Source organism: Hesperophylax consimilis, chromosome 5 (assembly GCF_061612785.1).
Source record: "Hesperophylax consimilis isolate HC1 chromosome 5, BYU_Hcon_1.0, whole genome shotgun sequence".
NCBI lineage: Eukaryota > Metazoa > Arthropoda > Insecta > Trichoptera > Limnephilidae > Hesperophylax > Hesperophylax consimilis.
The window spans coordinates 35,833,121-35,852,332 of NC_142840.1; the positions used below are offsets into that span (position 1 = coordinate 35,833,121).

The following is a 19,212-nucleotide window of genomic DNA, read 5'->3' on the forward strand; positions in this document are numbered from 1 at the left end:
GCGAAACGTCAGAATTCCATAAAATTAGTCTTACAAAGTGACTCCATTGATTACATACTGAACACAGTTATAAATTAGGAAGATTTATCAGGAACTCAATAAAACGTATCAATATTCATTTAGTGAATATGTGATCATAAGTAGTAAAAATATGTAATTCATCAATTATTGTTCTAAAAAAAAACGAAAAATGAAAATATCGTAAGCCATTATTATTAGTCGAGACTAGTAAAATTTTATCAAAAAAACTTAGTTTAATTGGTTACTTTTCAGGTCGTGGTAAGGATATAAATTTTTTTTTTAATACCCAAACAAAAAACCTACGTAAATAAATCAAAGCTAATAAGAATTGTTATAAATTTCATTATATAATATATTTTATTAATTGTTACTATTTTTTTAATATTTTGTTTCCAGTTTTGATGCATCAGCAAGCGTTCTTAAAATTTACTTAAATGCTTAGAAGTTACTAGCCACCAGAAATATTTAAGAACGCTTTTTAATGATATAGATATATCCAAACCAATGGCGAAATATTTAAGTAACAAATGCACAATAAAAAAATATTTAAATAGAAATAAAATTCACCAAAAACATACATTTTACTACTAATAATTGTTAAATTAATAATTGAAAAAGACATTAAATCAAATATTTAAACCGTTTACATTAATTTCAACAGCAGGTAACAAAAAATACATACATTTCAGAAACTTAATAGAGTAATAAAATATGAATGGTGAACTTTTACAACGAGACTTAATATCAGTGACGCAGATTTCACATACAATGTGATTGCTTAAACCAAAAAAAAGAATCATAGGTATCATTCCAAAGATAAATAATTATATGATTACCAAAAAAATATCGTAATGTAATAATAAAAAAGGTGATAGTTACGAAAAAAATATTAGTAGTTGTTAAAACAAATCGTCATGTCTTAAGCCATGGAGCCGCTACCGGGGCTCGAACACAGGGCCCTTGATCTCGCTAGGCCCGGCCCCAACAATGCGGACACCTCCGAGGAGTTGGACTCTTGCGGTAGGCCCGCAGAACCGCAGCGGCCGGGGTCCTTGGGTCGGCCCAGGGCCGGCGGCGTGAACAGACCTCGGCAGCCGGCGTTGGTGGTCACCACGGGGTCAAGGAACCACATCGTCTACACCGATCAGAAGGGGAGAAAGTAAGCCATAAATCAAAATAATTATTATAGATTTTAAAATGGGATTACATTTCGGAAAAAAAATAAGAAAAAACACAAAACGCATTGGTGTATAAGGGATGAAAGTATTTGGCGAAATATCGGGTGAAATTGTTCAAATCATTTCAATCATTCAAAAATTAAAATCTGAAAAAATGCGTTATTATTTAGGAACAGATTTGTTATAAAAATCTTTTTTTGAATTTGAGGCCAACCAAACTGATTTAAAAAAATCAAAACGTATCCTTAGCAGATAAATATTATAGTAATACTATTTAAGTTATGTGTTTTTTTAAATTGTAAAATACAGGTCATCAAAAGAACACCATTTATATCATTTCCAAAAATGAGACAAACCTTTTATGATAAGCTACATAACTAAATACTTTTAAAAATACTCCAAAATCATAAAATGCTTCAAATGATTTAGTAAAGCCTCATTACGACAAGAACAATAAATAAAACTTTAAAAAATTATTCAAATCGAAAAGTACAGAAATACAAAAATAGCAACGATTTGAGTTAAAACGTTTTTTTTCTAATAAAACTTTTTACCCATGTAATAATTTGTTTTACAATAGGTTATTTTGAATCTTAAGTTCTATTCCGCTCTTCCAACAAAAGCATTTGCTCGCGTATGGAAGAGGAGTATTCATATGGAAAAAAATATCTTATATGCTTAGTGGAAATTTCCGTTTGAATTAAGGATTTTTTAAATGTATATATGGTTACTGTTATATCGAAAACATGATTATGGAATTAAATAACAAACATGTTTACGTAGTTAGAGAGAAAAAAATTATGGTGCATCATATATATGATATAACTTGTAAGATTTTTAGGTGGGAATAGGGGAAACAGTTTTTTTATCAATGATTTCTCTAGAATATTTTTTGATTTGTGTTTTACCATTAATACTTCTGATTGTGTATGGTGATTTTTGCCCACATAATAAATGAATTAGTCTTATTAATAAAACATCAATTTATAAATCTTGTACCTATTTGCCTTTATGATACATCATAACTTTACAAAAAAAAAAAACATCATTACAACCTTATATATGCACCAAATTTCACGACTGATAATTTATTCTTACAATTTCCCAACAACGTATCCATCCCAAATCATAATAATGACATTTTTACGGATACTCTGCTGCTTAACACGACATTAAGATCTGTGATAATGTGCATCTAATTTTATTTTAATTTTTCTTTAGTGAAATGACTAATAAGACATAACGAAAATAGTCACTCAAACATTATTCATGTTTCCCAAGAAATTATAATTGCATTTATATTATTTAAAAGCTGTACCCCGCCATGCGTTGCTGTGGCTCATCCTGTCTGTGCAGATAGAATAACAAAAGAGCGTGTTTGCTTTTACGTCTAACAGATTGCGCTATTTCAAAAAAAATGTTTGTCCCACATATATATATGTTTTTAAAAAAAAAGTTTTTACCTGTCACACGAACATGCGTGTATACATATATACATATATAGGTATATAGGTGTATACATATATACATATATTATATAGGTATATATGTACACACGAACATGCGTGTGCTTATATATATAAACACACGCCTGTTTTTTCATTTTCAAGAGATTTGAGACTTTTAACAAACGAATATTTTTTTTTTATTTATGTAGATAGATAAATGCTATGGTGATGTTGTTCAATACTTCATAATATTGATGATGCTGATTTCTCACATATCTAAGGGAAATTACCTAATAAATATAATAAGTTAACCGATAATAAACGAACCGAATTATTGCAAGTAGCCAATAATGCCAAGAGATGGAGTGACTTGCGTTCACAGATGGAGTACGAAACATCCCCTCCAAAAGCACCGCTTGTGTTTTCTCAAAAGATCCCAATATCCACCTATTTGGAGAAAACGTCCCTTGGAAAAAAAAAATTTATACCTCGGAATTACCCTTAACAGTAAATTAACTTGGGAAAAAGCGCATCACTGAAACTCTAAAATCAGCCAATAAAACCTTTGTAGCCTTTTACCCCATGATATGCAAGAGAAATTAGAAATTATCTTTAAGAAATAAACGTTTAATATACAAATCCACAATAAGACCAAAATTAACCTACGCAAGCCCAATCTGGGCCCAAGCTTCAAACCCCAAATAAAAAGACTACAAACATTTCAAAATAAAGCCATTCGCACAGTCCTGGGAGCCCCCAAGTGGATGAGGTTTTTCTATCTCCACCGGGACTCTGAAGTCCCTGTCCTTAAATACCACATCTTAAGTCTTGCGAAATCTTTTTATTCGTTGGCATTCCAACTCATGAAAACGCGTCCATCAATTGTCTCGCCCAGTACGATGTAAATATCAAAACTAAACATTAAAAAAAAACGAAACAATTCCTACCTAAAGTGTAAATATCCCCTAATTGCAACCGTGTACCATTGCAAATAATTTTTCACTAAAACTAAATAAAATTTTTTCGAAAAACCATAATTTAAACTCATGATGAAAGAGATAGGGGCATTTTTGTTCAAGAGCTCCGTATGCTACTATATCAAAAATTCAAAAAGTCTGGAATACTCCTGATATAGATATCTGGCATTCTTGCTGATAAATCTGTTTTTATCAGCTAAATTATAGATAGTAAATATAATTGATTATATATAATTTGATGAAACATAAAATGATGAATGATTGGTATTTCCGAATACTGATAAATGATGAGGAAGTAATTTAGAGTGTTAAGTATTCCCTTTAGAGATTTTTCACAAAAACTGTGCTATATAAATCTTCCAACAATAGGTTGGTAACTATTGATAAAATATCATGAAAGCGAATAAAATGTCCGTTATATACCGTGCAATTATCGATATTGATTCATACACACTTGCTTCAAAATCATGATAATATATTCGTAATTTAAAAGTTTATCCAGAAATTCAGATAATTTTCGTCCGAACATTTATTAGTCGGCCACTTAATAGTTAATTCATTCGAGAAGCCTGCAATCCCGTTTTTAACCGGAATTACCAATAGTTTGAATTATTGAATTTTACTGAAGGCGGATGTTCCAAACTAGTTCGATCCAGTTCGACGCGTACTCGCAAACGCGCGCTCTTTAAAATGATTGGTCTAAACCTACACCCAACACCGTTGTTTAAAAAAGATAATTTACATGATGAATAAAGGAAATGGCAGTAACTAATTTATTGTCTGAAAGTGTTTTCTTACAAACTAATTCTAATTGCTAATAAAAAAAACAACAATGTCGGTTTGTTTTTAAGCAAAATCAGCATATCCTTTCTTCATCCTTTTTACAAATGATGTCGCCAAAATAATAATCGAGTCATTTGATCTCTTGTCTCACTGCTACGCTGACGATCAGCAAGTTTATTTTTACTGCGCTCCAAATGAAATCAATAGTCTCAAGATCCGTATAACTGAATGTCCAGAAGCAATAACTCGTTGGATGTCTTCAAACAAGCTGAAGCTCAATCCATGTGGGACTGAGTTTCTCTGGGCGGCCACAAACAAACGTCAACATTTCATAGACGATTCACCTATAACTATTTCCGGCAGCAATATCTTCCCAAAAACAACAGTCAAACTTCTTGGTGTCATTTAGATTCAGACTTATTATTTAAAAGTCAAATAAATAGGACTGTAAGCACCGGTTTTTTTCAACTAAGACAACTCAAGTCTGTCCGAAGAAATCTTCCTACAGAAGCAACAAAACTACTTATCAACTCTTATGTAGTCTCACGTCTCGATTACTGCAACGGCATTTATGCCAGCCTTCCAAAATATCAAATTGACAAACTTCAATCAGTGTTTAATGCAGCAGCGCGGCTGATAACCGGGGTTTCAAAATATTCACACATTTCAGAACACCTTCGTAACTTTCACTGGCTCAAGTGCCCTGAAATAATCCAGTACAAATTGTGCCGGATGGTGTTTAAATCCATCAATGAAATGGCCCCACCCTACATCTCTGAACTATGCGTCCCGGAAAACACTGGTCTGAGGCAGTCAACTCTTAGATCAGCAACATCATCAGCTGTAGGCAGACTGATAGAACCTAAGCGCAAGCCAAATACTAAGTTTGGTGATCGCGCTTTCGGAGTATCTGGGCCGAAGGCTTTGAATAAACTCCCTTCAGAACTAAGATCCATAACAAGTCCAACAGAATTCAGGTGTAAACTAAAAACTTACCTTTTTAAGCTGTCATATCTTTAAATTAAATATACCATTCCTGAGAGAAAGTCCAGTTATATACAATTTTCTAATTATGTCCTAAATCCTGTATCTAAATTTCGCTAATAAACAATTAGATAATGTTAATTAAGTGTTAATCTCAAGTGACCTACCAGGTAAGTATTATACTGTATATTATCTCCATAAATAATTAGTAATAACATAGATCACTGTAGAAATGTATTTTAAATTTGTACAGCGCCCTTGAGGTGATTTTTCACAAAAACTTCGACCTTTAATTATTATTATTATATCAACTGTTGGCCGAATGAACTCTATTTTGGGTAAAAATACGATGGTATTTTTCAGTAATGGGGTTTTCAGACGTAATTTTATTATAAAAAATCAAATTAACAAGTTTTAATAATATTAAATGTTTATCGAAATATTATACCCTATTCTTATACAAAATCGTGAACAATATTGTTGATTCATCATATCTGTTTGAAAAGATTGCATTTCGTTGCCCTGAACACAACACCAGATCTAACGACTTATTTAGAACACCACACTGTAAAGCCAAATATGCGCAAAACACTTTAATAGGAAGCATTTGTAAAACTCACAATGTCTCTAAAATTGTAGACCTTTTACAACTGTAACTAGAACACATATAAAATGCAGCTTACTAAACTGATAACTTAATTTTTTTATTTGAAACATTTGTAATAATTTTTAACACAGAGTGTTAAAAATTATTACATTAGCAAAATTGCCACTGGGATGTGCACATATATTTACACTTCAATCAAATATGTTTATGGCTTGGGTTCTTCAAGGTTTAGTTGTAACTAGGTGGATATGCTACTACTGAAATAAAATAAAATATATTATGTGTATAGTACAGAGAAAGGGGAGAAAGAAAGAACAAAAATAAATAATAAAAATGTATAATAACGGAATTACGTAATTTTTAGTCCAAATATTTTTTTATTAAATCCTTAATTTTTTTTTTGTGAAATAATTCTACCATCTTAGTTTATTTTATTGTTTTTAGTATAATCATGCGAAAACTGTATTACTACTTACTGTCTTGTTTTATAACATTTTTTAATTCTTTATAACCTTTATTTATTTTTATATTTCTTTATCATTTATAAATATATTGTGTTAGTACAATTACTAAATCAACAACTAAACTTAATGGAACTTTATTGGTCTACAACGTGTGAATGATTACTATTTATGCTAAATGTATGAATGAAGGTTTGATTCGTAAATAAACTTTAAAATAAAAATCATTTAGGAAATGTCCGTTATAATAATTACTCATTTTGCCAAAGCACTAAACCAACGTATTATCATTATGAAATCTTTAACAGATTTAAAAAATCAAACCGTTGGGCACCGGTTTTTATCTAAAATGCATTAATTTTAATAAAAAAAATTATACCTACCTAACCTCGTTATTAAGTCAAAATTATAATTCATAATTTTATGCACAAATTGTGAAAATTATTCAAAAATCACCGGGAAAATTATTCGGATAATTTTCAACCCATTTGAATTAGCATATTCATGAAAGCTTTAAAATAACGTCTGGTTGGCTGTTTACGTTGTAATAAAATATTATTTTCTGTTAAATTTTCCAAAAATGTTAATGCTTAATCAAAGATTTGTTTGATTTAAAAATAATTTGGTGAGCGGTTTACGGTGAAATTTTAACTCAATTAAATATTATATTTTTACAGTCGATGCACATGAAGATATAAAATCAGTAATAATAATAACAACATTAATTCAGGATTTTAAGGGACGTACTTGATTTACTTTAACCAGCAATTCCTGACATTATTTGTAGTAAAATATGTGAAGTAAATTTTGGTTTCAGGTGATTTTTTTTTATTTAATTTCTTCAAAAAGCATAGAAAATCAGTAGAAATTGGATAGCTAGGGTCGATGTTAGGGATTGAGTTGTTATTGGGTTGAGTGACGAATAGAAAATTTGAAAAAACAACATCAAAATGTCACAGGCGAACAAAATTTCACTTACAGTTTATACTCCAAATAATTTCAGGAATAACTGGTTAAAGTAAGTGAAGTACGTCCCTAAACACCATATATAGGGCAGTTATGTGTTATTTCACTTCAAGTGAGCTTAACTCACAGTTAAAAATAATAATTTAGTATTCATTAATTATATTCTTAAAATTACTCCTGCAGAACGCATTGCATAATATTTATCAAATAATATAGCACAAATTGTATAAAATGCAAAACATTGACAAGACAACAAAATTTAAAAATAGCAGTGTAATTATAACACAGTACACTAATTATAACTAACATGACATAAAAATATACAATACATAATACAGCGCGATAATAAGAAAACACATAATTAACAATAAAAGTGCTATCACAGCACAGGACAAAACAAGAACATTAAAACTTAAGTAAAATAAAAATAAGTACATTCTGAGAAGATAACTGAACATAAAAAGTATGAAACCGACACCAAACAATTACCGGTAGCTTGAGAGTATGGTTTATTATAAAAACACCGAAAAGAGGTTAATATTTAAGAATGATAGGATTTTAAAAATAATTTTGGCTTTGAAGCTTGTTTAAATTCAGCAAAATTCTCGATATTATATAATTACAGTTTTTTGGTTAAAAACTTTTTTTAATAATCTCATTATTTTTTTTAAATATACAAACTTTGCATGTCTTACACTATTAAAATGTAAAATATAAAATAGCCTTTCCTTGCAATATAGAGACAGGGCTCTTGTGTTTTGTGAGGGAATTCTGGATAAGTTATAAAACAATCATATGATTAATTAACAAAATATTGTAAATAATAACAAAAAGATAAAAATCATACTACTTTGTATTTTTAGTGTACGTTTCTTCGTTAATAAACACGGTTTTCTGAATAGTTATATGTTTTAGCTTTTTTTATTTATGTACTATTTGAAACGTTTACACAGTTTTTTCGTTATTTTTTTTTGGTGTTATGCCGTGTTGCCCTAACTCCTTCTTTAGCCAACGTTTCAGACAACGTTACAGTGTCTATCATCAGGGCAGTTGTGTGATGATGATGATGCGCAACACGGCATAACACTCCAAAAACAAATAACAAAAATACTTTTGGCAGTGAAAATCTTTAAATCATATTTCATTTACAGAGTGTTAAAAATTATTACATTAGCAAAATTGCCACTGGGATGTGCACAGACATTAACACTCCAATTAAAAATGTTCAGAGCTTGGGTTCATCGAGGATTAAAGCTACTAGTGAAATAAAAGAAATAATAAAAACTAAAGAAAGTAAGACATAATATGTGTATAATACAGAGAAAAAAGGGAAAGAAAGAACGAAAAGAAATAATAGAAGAGCAAAATATCGAAATAACGTAATTTTAGTTAAAATATTTTTTTATTTACCATGATGCTTAGATTAAAACTATAAAAAAAATAATTAATGTTTTTTTTAATAATCGAGACTGTTTATAAAGATTTCTATGTCGTCACACTCTACAGCATTATAAAATTTTCACATTTTATTGAAATAGGCAAAAATTTTATTAAATAACTCAGAATAAAATGTTTTATGGCTCCTCATATAAGGTATATTAGGAACATTAATGTCTATATTACTTAGACAATGAGTGGTTTCAAGCTTATTGTGAATATTTTTTTTACAAACAAGTTAAGTCAGTAGATTGTTTTCTTTTTTCTAATCTGAGAAAATAAAATTATTGTTGTCGTTTCTCATAAGATTGGAGTTAGGCGTTTAATCCACATTTGAAAGATCTTCGTCTTAGGATTATTTTTTTTTCAGATTCAATAAAATCTGCAGATTTTATATAATGTGTGTTCCATATTACACTTCCATATTCTAATTTACTTCTTAATTAATTGCATAGGGTTACAATTGACAGGGGGTATGGGTTTAATATTCTGTGGATGAATCAAAGCATTTTCAATGTTTTACTCTTGACAGGCCAAGGTGCCAAACAAAACGTCTGTAACCAATTGGGTTTCCCGATGACCCCGTGCACTTTTCTGACTAATGGGCTTTTAAACTATAGAAATCGCAATTATTCAGTCAATTATTAATGGTAACTTATGTATTTGCGCAGGTGTACGTAAAATACTAAATTAACATGTCGAGTATGAAAGGCAATAGTTAACATCGTCAATCTGTACATCAATCATAAATTTCGAATCAAGAGTAATGCCTAGATCTATCAGCCACTAGAGTGATTTTCGGCATATCATGCCAAGTTTTACAAAATGTCTTGAGTGATCGCATGTCATAATATGCTATTTTCTTAACCTTTTGTAAAACATTTATTCGAACATTCTCGCGTTTAACAATTATCACTGGTAGAAAGTTAATATTATGCTTTAATATTTTGTATAGTTAAGTTACAACGTTACTCTTTTCATTATATGTGTCTTTCATGCTTTTAGATTTATTTATACCGAAAAGTTATTAAAAATAAAAATTTAATACAAATACAATATCAGCATTAAGAGAACTCTTTTTTACACAGAGAAAAATGAGTATTGCTGATTTATTAAAATTTTATTTAAAACGTGATGGCAGGCCATTTCCTAATAAAATATTAATACATTCAGAACACATCGGAACACGTGTTTAAGCAGCTGTGCTTATCCTAATAAATATAATGACGAAATGCGAAAATATTAGATATTTTATGAACACGTGTTCCGACATCCTCATTTCACATTCGTGTTTTACTCAATCTGGCCTAATCAGTCCAATCAGTCCCGATTTTAATAGGAATACGAGAATTTTGACCAGATTTTACATAAAATAGCAATATTTTACAACATTTTAAAATGATTATACCTTGCGTACCTTTATAATCAAGAGGGGTTCCATCGCAATTTATTTAAAGATAGCTACCAAAGAAAGTACAAATTACATATTAGGAAGTTTTGCCTGTCCAACTAGGAAAGTTTCCCGTTCAAGGACCGACAATTAAGAGCGGGCTTTGAAAATAACGTTATTTTGATTTCTAATTGTCAAAAATTATTTTATTGTAGAAATAAACTAAAAGTTTAATATTTAATAAGGCCAATATCTCATATGACAGAGAATGAATGAATGCAACATTAATTAAGCGTTGTTTTCAACTTTCCAACTTCCTAGACATTTAAAATGAAACAATCCGCCTCATCTACTAGCACTAGCACTAGCATTTGATGTAGAAACGAAGTAGAAGTACTGGGAGCATTCTGTTGACGGTGTATTCTCATTCAACTCGCGACGCCCTCCCGCCCGTCCCGTCGCGGCGCCACGTTCCCAAAGTTAGGAATATTCTCACTCCGTATGAATAAAATACCAATGAGTGACATTATAAAGCCCCTTGAGCTGTGCGCGGATTACATACATTCTTGCACATTAAAATGTACATTTCTGGGGTGCTACATTTTTATGAGCCGCGGTCAGCTAACTACGGGACAATTCACGAGTAGATTGCGAATTCCGACCATTTCCCAGCGGATAACACACTTTTTATACTTTTTGGAGTTAATTTTTACTCTTTCGAGCTGTTTTTTTAGACTTTCAGAGTTTTAAAAGCGGGGGTCTGTATGGACTGAGGTATTAATATTTTCAAGACAAAGCTTAATAATAAAGCGAATAATTAATTTATAATGCGCAGTTTTGTAAAGGCTCACATTGAGTGCACTTTAAGGATACTTTTGTTAACAAAGCACATTTGGGTACAGAAATCTTTTAAAAATGAATAAAAAAATCTCAGTTCATTGTTGAACAGCATTTTGTAGAGCCAAGGAAAAATATATTTTTTATTAATATCTACCTTTAAAAAAAACATTTGAAAAGGTTTTATTTTAATGTAATACATTTAGTACTACTAATAGATGTTTTATAAAATATTTTTTTATTTATTTTTTTTTGTTTTGAGGATTCAACCTTCCTCCTCAGGAACTGACCCTAAACTGCTATCTTTTGCTTGCTTTAAATGTCTTTTAAAACTATTTTTTCGTAGTTTGGTTTTGAACTTTCCACCCCAGTGACTGGAGTTAACTGCGTTAACAACTGAGCCATATCCCGATTGGGTAAGACCGACAGTTATTTTGTGTATTATTTTCCATAATGTCATCCGATTTCAGAAACATGCGTATCTACATGTCCACCTGATTACTACCAAAAGTTAATAAAATGCATTGTCTTAACAAAGAGTCTATCTGCAGTTTCAGCTCGATCCGATGTCGGAAAGTGGGGTAATTTCTGTTTTCTAGATTTGCATTCCTTCTTTTTTATTGTAGAAAATACACATACAGGCAGTAATAAACAAGCCAATAACAAAACATAAATAAATAAATAGAAATTCAGAAATGTGAATAAAAACACACTTAACTTTGTTTACATCACTTAAATATATTTGATCTCTACATGTTTCATGAACAAAGTTCACCTCATCAGGAGCAAGTATATACTTTGTTCATGAAACATGTAGTTGTAGAACAAAATTAAGTGTGTTTTTATTCACAAATCTGAATTTTTATTTTATTTTTGCAAATGAATGAGTTGAATCAGTGAGAAAAGTTTGGTTGCAGGCGAGTTCTCCAACTTATGTTTTGTTATTGTTTTGTTTATTACTGTCTGTATGTGTATTTTCTACAATAAAAAAAGAAGGAGTGCAATCTAGAAAACAGAAATTACCCCACTTTCTGACATCCGATCGAGCTGAAACTCGGCAAATATAATAAATAATAACATCACAAAGTGATGAGCTTTCAAGAGAAATTTTCTTCAAAAAATTAAAAACACACTATTTAGGAAACCGCTTATCCGACTCGCTGGATTTGCTGTAAACATTAGGGTGGAGTGACGTTGTATGGGACTTTTTTTTTAAAGATGCCACTACTGTAATAGCAAAATAAAGTTGCCTTTATATAACACCTCTTTCGTCTAAAAAAATCAACTCGATCGAAACATTCCTTTATTCAACAACCAGCACATTTATATTTAGAAAAAAATTGTATGAAAAAAGTCGCTGAAAACTCTGCCAAGCATTATAAACAAGCGATATTCATAGCAAAAATACAATTTTATCAGTGGTTTTATAGCTAATAAGGTGCATAACACATGTGAAAATAAATATAAAATTACCATAGTTTCAAGGCGGGGTCTATTTTTGGTTTTTTGAAGAGGATTATTGATTTTTTATTGTTTTTTTCGTGTTTTTGAGAAACATGTTTTTTTATTAAATAAAATACTTTAACAAAGAGAATTTTTTTAAACATTATCCAAGTTTTATAATATTTATCGTGTTTGAAATGAGATTTGGTGTGAAATTTGGGCATTATATGCCTAGATTTTATTGTCGCCCGAATGAATCCATCTCTTGCTTCAGGCCCAACTGTAGACAACGATGCCTGGGTAACTAATTTGATGCACCTCTCGACTGCTTGAGTGTGGCAGGGAAATCTGGGAAATTCAATACTGTCCTTTTCTTCACCGAAATTATTTATCATTTTGACTAGGTCGTCATTACTGATTTCGGATAGTATTGGTGGCGGTGTAACTTCGCATTCCTGCCAGTTGATAATATCGTAATATTTACTTGCTGAAAAGTTTATTGTTGGAATAATAAAGTCTGTAACAACAGATGGACTCGGACATCTATCTCGCGCCTTTAATATTCGTCTCAAACCCAATTCTCTTACAATAAGGTTGTCATCCATTATCATGGATAGTAGCAGATTTTCCGGGTGGCAAAAATAGGCGTTTCTTTGAATTACTGGATAAATTATATCTCGTAGATCGGTGCTCAAATATCGGGTGAGTTTTATTATAGTAAAAACATGTAATGCCCCATCTTTACACGACGGGTGCCTCTTTATCTCAAACCATGTCGGAGCATATGCTTTAACAACATATTCAGCAAGAATTTTTAGGTTCACTGAAGGGTTAGTTGTTCCTATATATAATCGAAGTATTGAGTTTGCTGTCGTCAACCAGCGTGAGTGACAAATACTACCTGGATGACGGTTTGCTAAATTTGGTGGGCAGTGACCTGTTGTAACTGCAAAACATATTTCGCACAAGTATTTTTGGTCCGTGCTCAAATTTTTCAACTCCTCTGCGTTGAGTTTGTGCAACTCAAAGTGTATTGGTGAATAATTTATAACGGTGTTTTTAGAGCTGCTTGAAAGAAGTTTTCCAATAGGTCCTGAAAACCCTTTAGGTCCTGTTGTAGCACCATCTAAGTGTTGAAACAAGTGGCGAAGGGGAAGTTCGTTTGCATGCAGCTGACAGATAAACCATTGTAACGAATGACCTAATTCCAATTCCATGAATCTAATAGTTCCATTTTTTGCCTGTATTGACAGCAGTCCCATCACATCCAATCGCTGATAAATCATTCAAATTAAAACCGTTCATTTTTAAATGGTGTAACATGCTCTTTGCGATGTTTTTGCCAGTTCCTGATGATGGTGTAACATGTCCAACATATTGAGACCCCGGCTCAGATAAAACGGAATAATGTTCTTCTGAAATCGTTCTCCGATGATATCTATCCCCTATTTTTTCCTGAGACAGTGTTTTATCCTTCCTTTCATCGAAATATAGACCTCGATTTTTTGTTGACTCCGACGACATCTGCCATGTTTTTATTAAAGAAGTGCGACACGTTTGTCTAGCTCGTTTGAGTTTGCTCCTATCAATCACCATTTTAGAGTCGTCTTCGGTTACTATGCCAAAATCTTGTAATGTAGCACTTGCAACAGCTGATGCCGACCTGTCTGACAAACCATACTGATCGCAGATTCTGGCCAAAGTGGGGAGTTTTAACATCATACGGGAATTTTCTGGAGGTTGCGAAGAATGTGAAGAAAATGATTGGTTTTCATCAAAAAAGGGTTGACGTGGTTTTGTAGCTGATGCTGTAGATGAGCTGACCTTCGAAGCAAGTTCAGATAAACGAGCTTGCATCCTCATTTTCCGATGTAATTTTTTTGTTGTGTCGGTGTCTATTGCTCCCAGCATCATTTTTCTCGAGAATCTTTGGTCTTGAAGGAATGCTTGTTCTTTGGTGGGTACCTTGCGGGTCTTTTCGCAGGAACACATATTCAGATTGTTACATTTGCATGAAGCAATATCGAAAAGTTTATTCATTTTGATTTTACAAGAATTTAACTTAACATAATAATTCACACTTTTTTTTGGCCAATTTTTAAGTTTTAAGTATTCGTTATAATGATCTTGGATCAGTTTCATCACTCGATTGTGTGAAACAATGGGAATAGAAGCGCGCTTCCAAATTCCTTCAACAATTATTGCAGATTTTATTTTATTTAACACTTTTTATTTCAAATACTGACGGTTTTTTTGTAGAGTTAAGATTACGCTCATATCGTAAGAACAAATAATGTTTAATCACTTCTGAGACAGTAGGTAACACTTGAGAGTTCATTTCAGTTGGTGCCCCGAATATTGGACATAAAATTTTGCTTCTCGTGTAATTTGCATTCATTTTCACAACAATTATATGTGTTAAAATTTAATCGGACAAGGATTCTAACACGTCTACGGTCAGCGGTAGCCGAAACGAAACTAGATGCAAGTCGCATCTAGTTTCTGCGACGAAACAATAGGAGCGAAATTATCCCCCCCACCTCCACAGCGCTCACAAACTCACTAGTTTAACAGCAATTTATGCAGTGTCTTTTTTTTATAAAACATGTAATGTTAAATAAGGTAAATGCAATTGAAAGTAATGGATATTATTTTATATTTTTGAGACTGTACTCAGATTTTGGGAAAAAAAGGCTAAATTTACGTTTTTTACGTTACGAAATCGCTAGGTTGTTGAATGAAGACATAAGTTTAGATTTTTTAAAGTATTTTTACGAGAATATGAATGACATGAAGCATCTTTTGGCAGCTATTACAATACCGAGATTTGATTTTTGCAATGTCGCTCCATCCTAGTAAACATCTTTTGTTTATTTATTAATCATCTATTCATTAAATAGTTTTTTCATTATTACAATCATGATGATCAATGTTATTTGAAAATGATTTTATAATCTTATTCAAAGTAAATACATATTTGTGTTAGAACCGTCGCCGCCGTTTTTGTACCGTCGGCAAACTGCAACATCCCGCTGACGGGTGACATCCCTCCTCCACGGGGGGATGTTGAGGTTAGACGAGACGTGAGATAAGCATAAGATTAAGGTTGAAACTATCGCTGAAAAATATATTGAGGTTACTTCCAAATTTCTACGTCACAGAAATGTAGTTTTTGAAAAATATGCCGCGTTCGAAAGTTGTCTGGACTTCACGTCATCGAGAAAAATTAAGAATATACGAAAAGGACTCTTTTCTTTTCATAGGTTCATCATCTTTCATATCTTCTAGAATGATAATGATTTAAGAATCGTAGAAATATTAGACTCATCACCATTAATTGAAGATTTCCAATACTTGCATTCATTCATTACCGAAAACAAAAGTGATATTCAAATAAATGTATTTTAAAAAACATTGACATGGGAGGTTTAGACATTTTTTTAATCTAAATTTGAATAATTAGTTTAAATTACTAGGAGAATTACTCGTACGAAAAAAATACCGCGCAATTCGACGCACCTTGTGTTGCACCATTGAAATATCTATCTGAAAAACATATAAATTAAGGAGTAGGAAGTATAATATAAATAAATAAATACGATATATATTTCCAGTTACATTAACAGATATCAAATACATTACATCAAATAAGATTCAAAGAGATTTTGGTGGCCAAAGTATTATGGATCCGTACACCAAATACTTCACAATGCGCTGAGCCGCCCTCAATTAGCAAATGGGAAACATAAAGTATACAGCATTTCCATCAATGTTCTAGTTAACTCGGCTATGGGCTTTGTAGTCGTGTGGACATTGATATTAGGGTTATTATGTCGTGTTGCGTTCGCATACGTCGGTCGCATATGTCGGTTGCGTACATTGATCACGTACGTCAGTTGCGTACGTCAGTCGCGTACGTCGGTCGTGTACGTCGGTCACGTACGTCAATATAATATGTAGGTTAATAAATGAAGAACTGTGGCGCAATACTGATGTTTGTTCCAATTCGTTAGAGCTACACCGTCGGTTGACGGATGCGCTTTAAAGCATTCAGTGAGGCGAAGATTGCGTGAAACACAGTGCATATGTGCGATCTTATAAAATTAATTTTGACATAGCGGCTTATTACGAAAGTGCATCTTCACCCTCCTTTTTGGAACTTTGGGTATAATAATTTATACATAGATCGGGATGTTATTATTTAAAATGTTGGCTTGAAATGTGTAAGGCATTGTTTCCAGTCTTTGTTGAATGAGATAATAATAAAAAACGACGCTATCTGACGGTCAGCGACCGACGGTACGCAACATATTATATTTATAATAAAAACGACGCTATCTAACGGTCAACAACCGACGGTACGCAACATATTATTACAACCAATTTTCAAAGCTGGAGACAAGGCTGATATTAAAAATTACAGACCTGTTGCCATTCTGTCAACTATACCCAAAATATTTGAAATGATTATTTATAAGAAATTAATCACCAAATTATGCCGTTTCTAGGAGAAAACCAACACGGTTTCATGCCAAGAAAATCCACGGTATCAAATTTGTTAACATTTTCGCGATTGGTGGCCATCGGACTGGACTCGAGACACCAAACCGATGTAGTGTATACGGATTTTGCCAAGGCTTTTGATCGAGTTGATCATGATATTTTATTACTTAAAATGTTTAAACTTGGCTTCGATCAACTGACACTTATCTTCTTCGCGTCATATCTAAAATCCAGAAGACAATATGTATCAATAAATGGACAGGAATCTAAACAATTCCCCGCCTTGTCAGGTATTCCCCAAGGGTCAAACCTTGGTCCTCTGTTGTTCCTAATACTTATAGACGACATCCAGGTCTGTGTGAAATATAGCAGATGTCTTTTATTTGCGGATGATCTCAAACTTTTGATGGAAATAATATTTTACGAAGACTGCTTAAAAATGCAATCTGACCTTGATGCTATAGCAGAATGGTCAGATAAAAACAAACTAGAATTTAATATAAAAAAATGCGTAACAATGACATATACCCGCTCTCAGAAGCCCGTAGTTTTTGATTACACCATTAAAGAGAAAAAATTATGCCGAGTCAATAGCTATAAAGATCTCGGTATCGTCTTTGATCCCAAACTAACATTCTCGGACCACATATCACGACTTACTACAGCATGCTACAAACTCCTGGGATTTATCACCAGAACATGTAAACAATTTCACGACCCAGATGCAATGATAGCCATGTTTGATGGCGTCATACGAAGTAAGCTGGAGTATGCTAGTGGTGTGTGGACTCCGCACCAAACTAAGTATATTAATATGCTGGAACAAATCCAGAAAAAATTCCTCAGGTATGTCTATATGCGGATGCGTGGAACTTATCCAAGGTTCATGCACCATGTGGACTTACTTGAGGCAACAAATAGATTTAGCTTGGAAACTAGACGTCTTGCAAATCTTGCAATACTTAGTTTTAACATAATCCATAACTATATTGATAGCCCGTTCCTCTTAAAATGCTATGGTTTATACGTGCCCGAAAACTTCAGTCGTAGTCGTCGACACGACTTATTCAAAATACCATACGGCAAAACAGATATTCTAGCACAACATAGCATGACAAGAGGAATGGTGCTATTGAATGAAATCTCAGAAGCACTAGATATATATAATTCTTCTTTAAATAGCCTAAAGTTTTTTTTATATAATAATTATCTTCATAGGTGTTAAAATTGTCAAATTGGATAATCTATCTGTTGTGAAAAAAAAAAAAAAAAAAAAAATTAATAAAAATGACGCTATCTGACGGTCAGCTACTAACGGTACGCAACATATTATATTTAAAATAAAAACAACGCTATCTGACGGTCAGCGACCGACGGTGCGCAACATTTTAATAAAAATGACGCTATCTGACGGTCAGCGACCGACGGAACGCAACATATTATATTTATAATAAAAACGACGCTATTTAACGGTCAGCAACCGACGGTACGCAACATATTAATAAAAATGACGCTATCTGACGGTCAGCGACCGACGGTACGCAACATATTATATTTATCCAGCAGATCAAAAATCTGTTTTTTTTTCATTTCATTTAGGGGCTATTTTACCATCCTCTTGATAACTTATCCATGGAATTACGTATGATAGTAAATTTTTCCATAAAAAGCCCTGAGGAAAATAATTTTTACGGAAAGGAAGTTTTGGGAAGGAAACAGGTATCAGGGGTGGGTAGGAATCTGGGGGTCAGTGTTTCCAGGAGTTATGGACATATGAATTCGTATGTGGGCAGACGCACCCGCCGCCAAGACCTGGACAAACCTCACCCTGAGAACTCGGGCAACCCTGTTAAATTACCAAACGTTGCAAAACACTTGGATTGACCTATGGCCGAGGCGTTGGTTGACAAATATTGTTTTCCTGGGGCGGCGGTACCTATACCCGCCTACCAAATACTTGGACCAGGTGGAACATTCGGCTTACTTATCCCATACAGTCACAGTTTGCGTACCGAATAAATATATCGTAAAACGTAAATTCTCCTTATCCTTTGGATAAGCTATCAAGGGGATGGTGATATACCCCCTTACTGCGATTCTGACTAAAAAAATCTAAAATATCGTTATTTACCTAATATTTTTGATTTTGACACTACTTGCATGGAGAGAAATCGAAT

At 32.5% G+C, this 19,212-nt stretch overlaps 1 protein-coding gene across 1 annotated transcript in view; it reads left to right on the forward strand.

The window, feature by feature from the left end:
* The first annotated feature begins 891 nt into the window (after nt 1-891).
* Nucleotides 892-19,212, forward strand: part of LOC149423856 (delta-sarcoglycan-like) — an 82,134-nt gene continuing 63,813 nt past the window's right edge. The window contains exon 1 of the mRNA XM_089632159.1: nt 892-1,180. Coding sequence (XP_089488285.1) covers nt 948-1,180 — 233 coding nt within the window. The 5' untranslated portion in view covers nt 892-947. The remainder of the gene's footprint in view (nt 1,181-19,212) is intronic.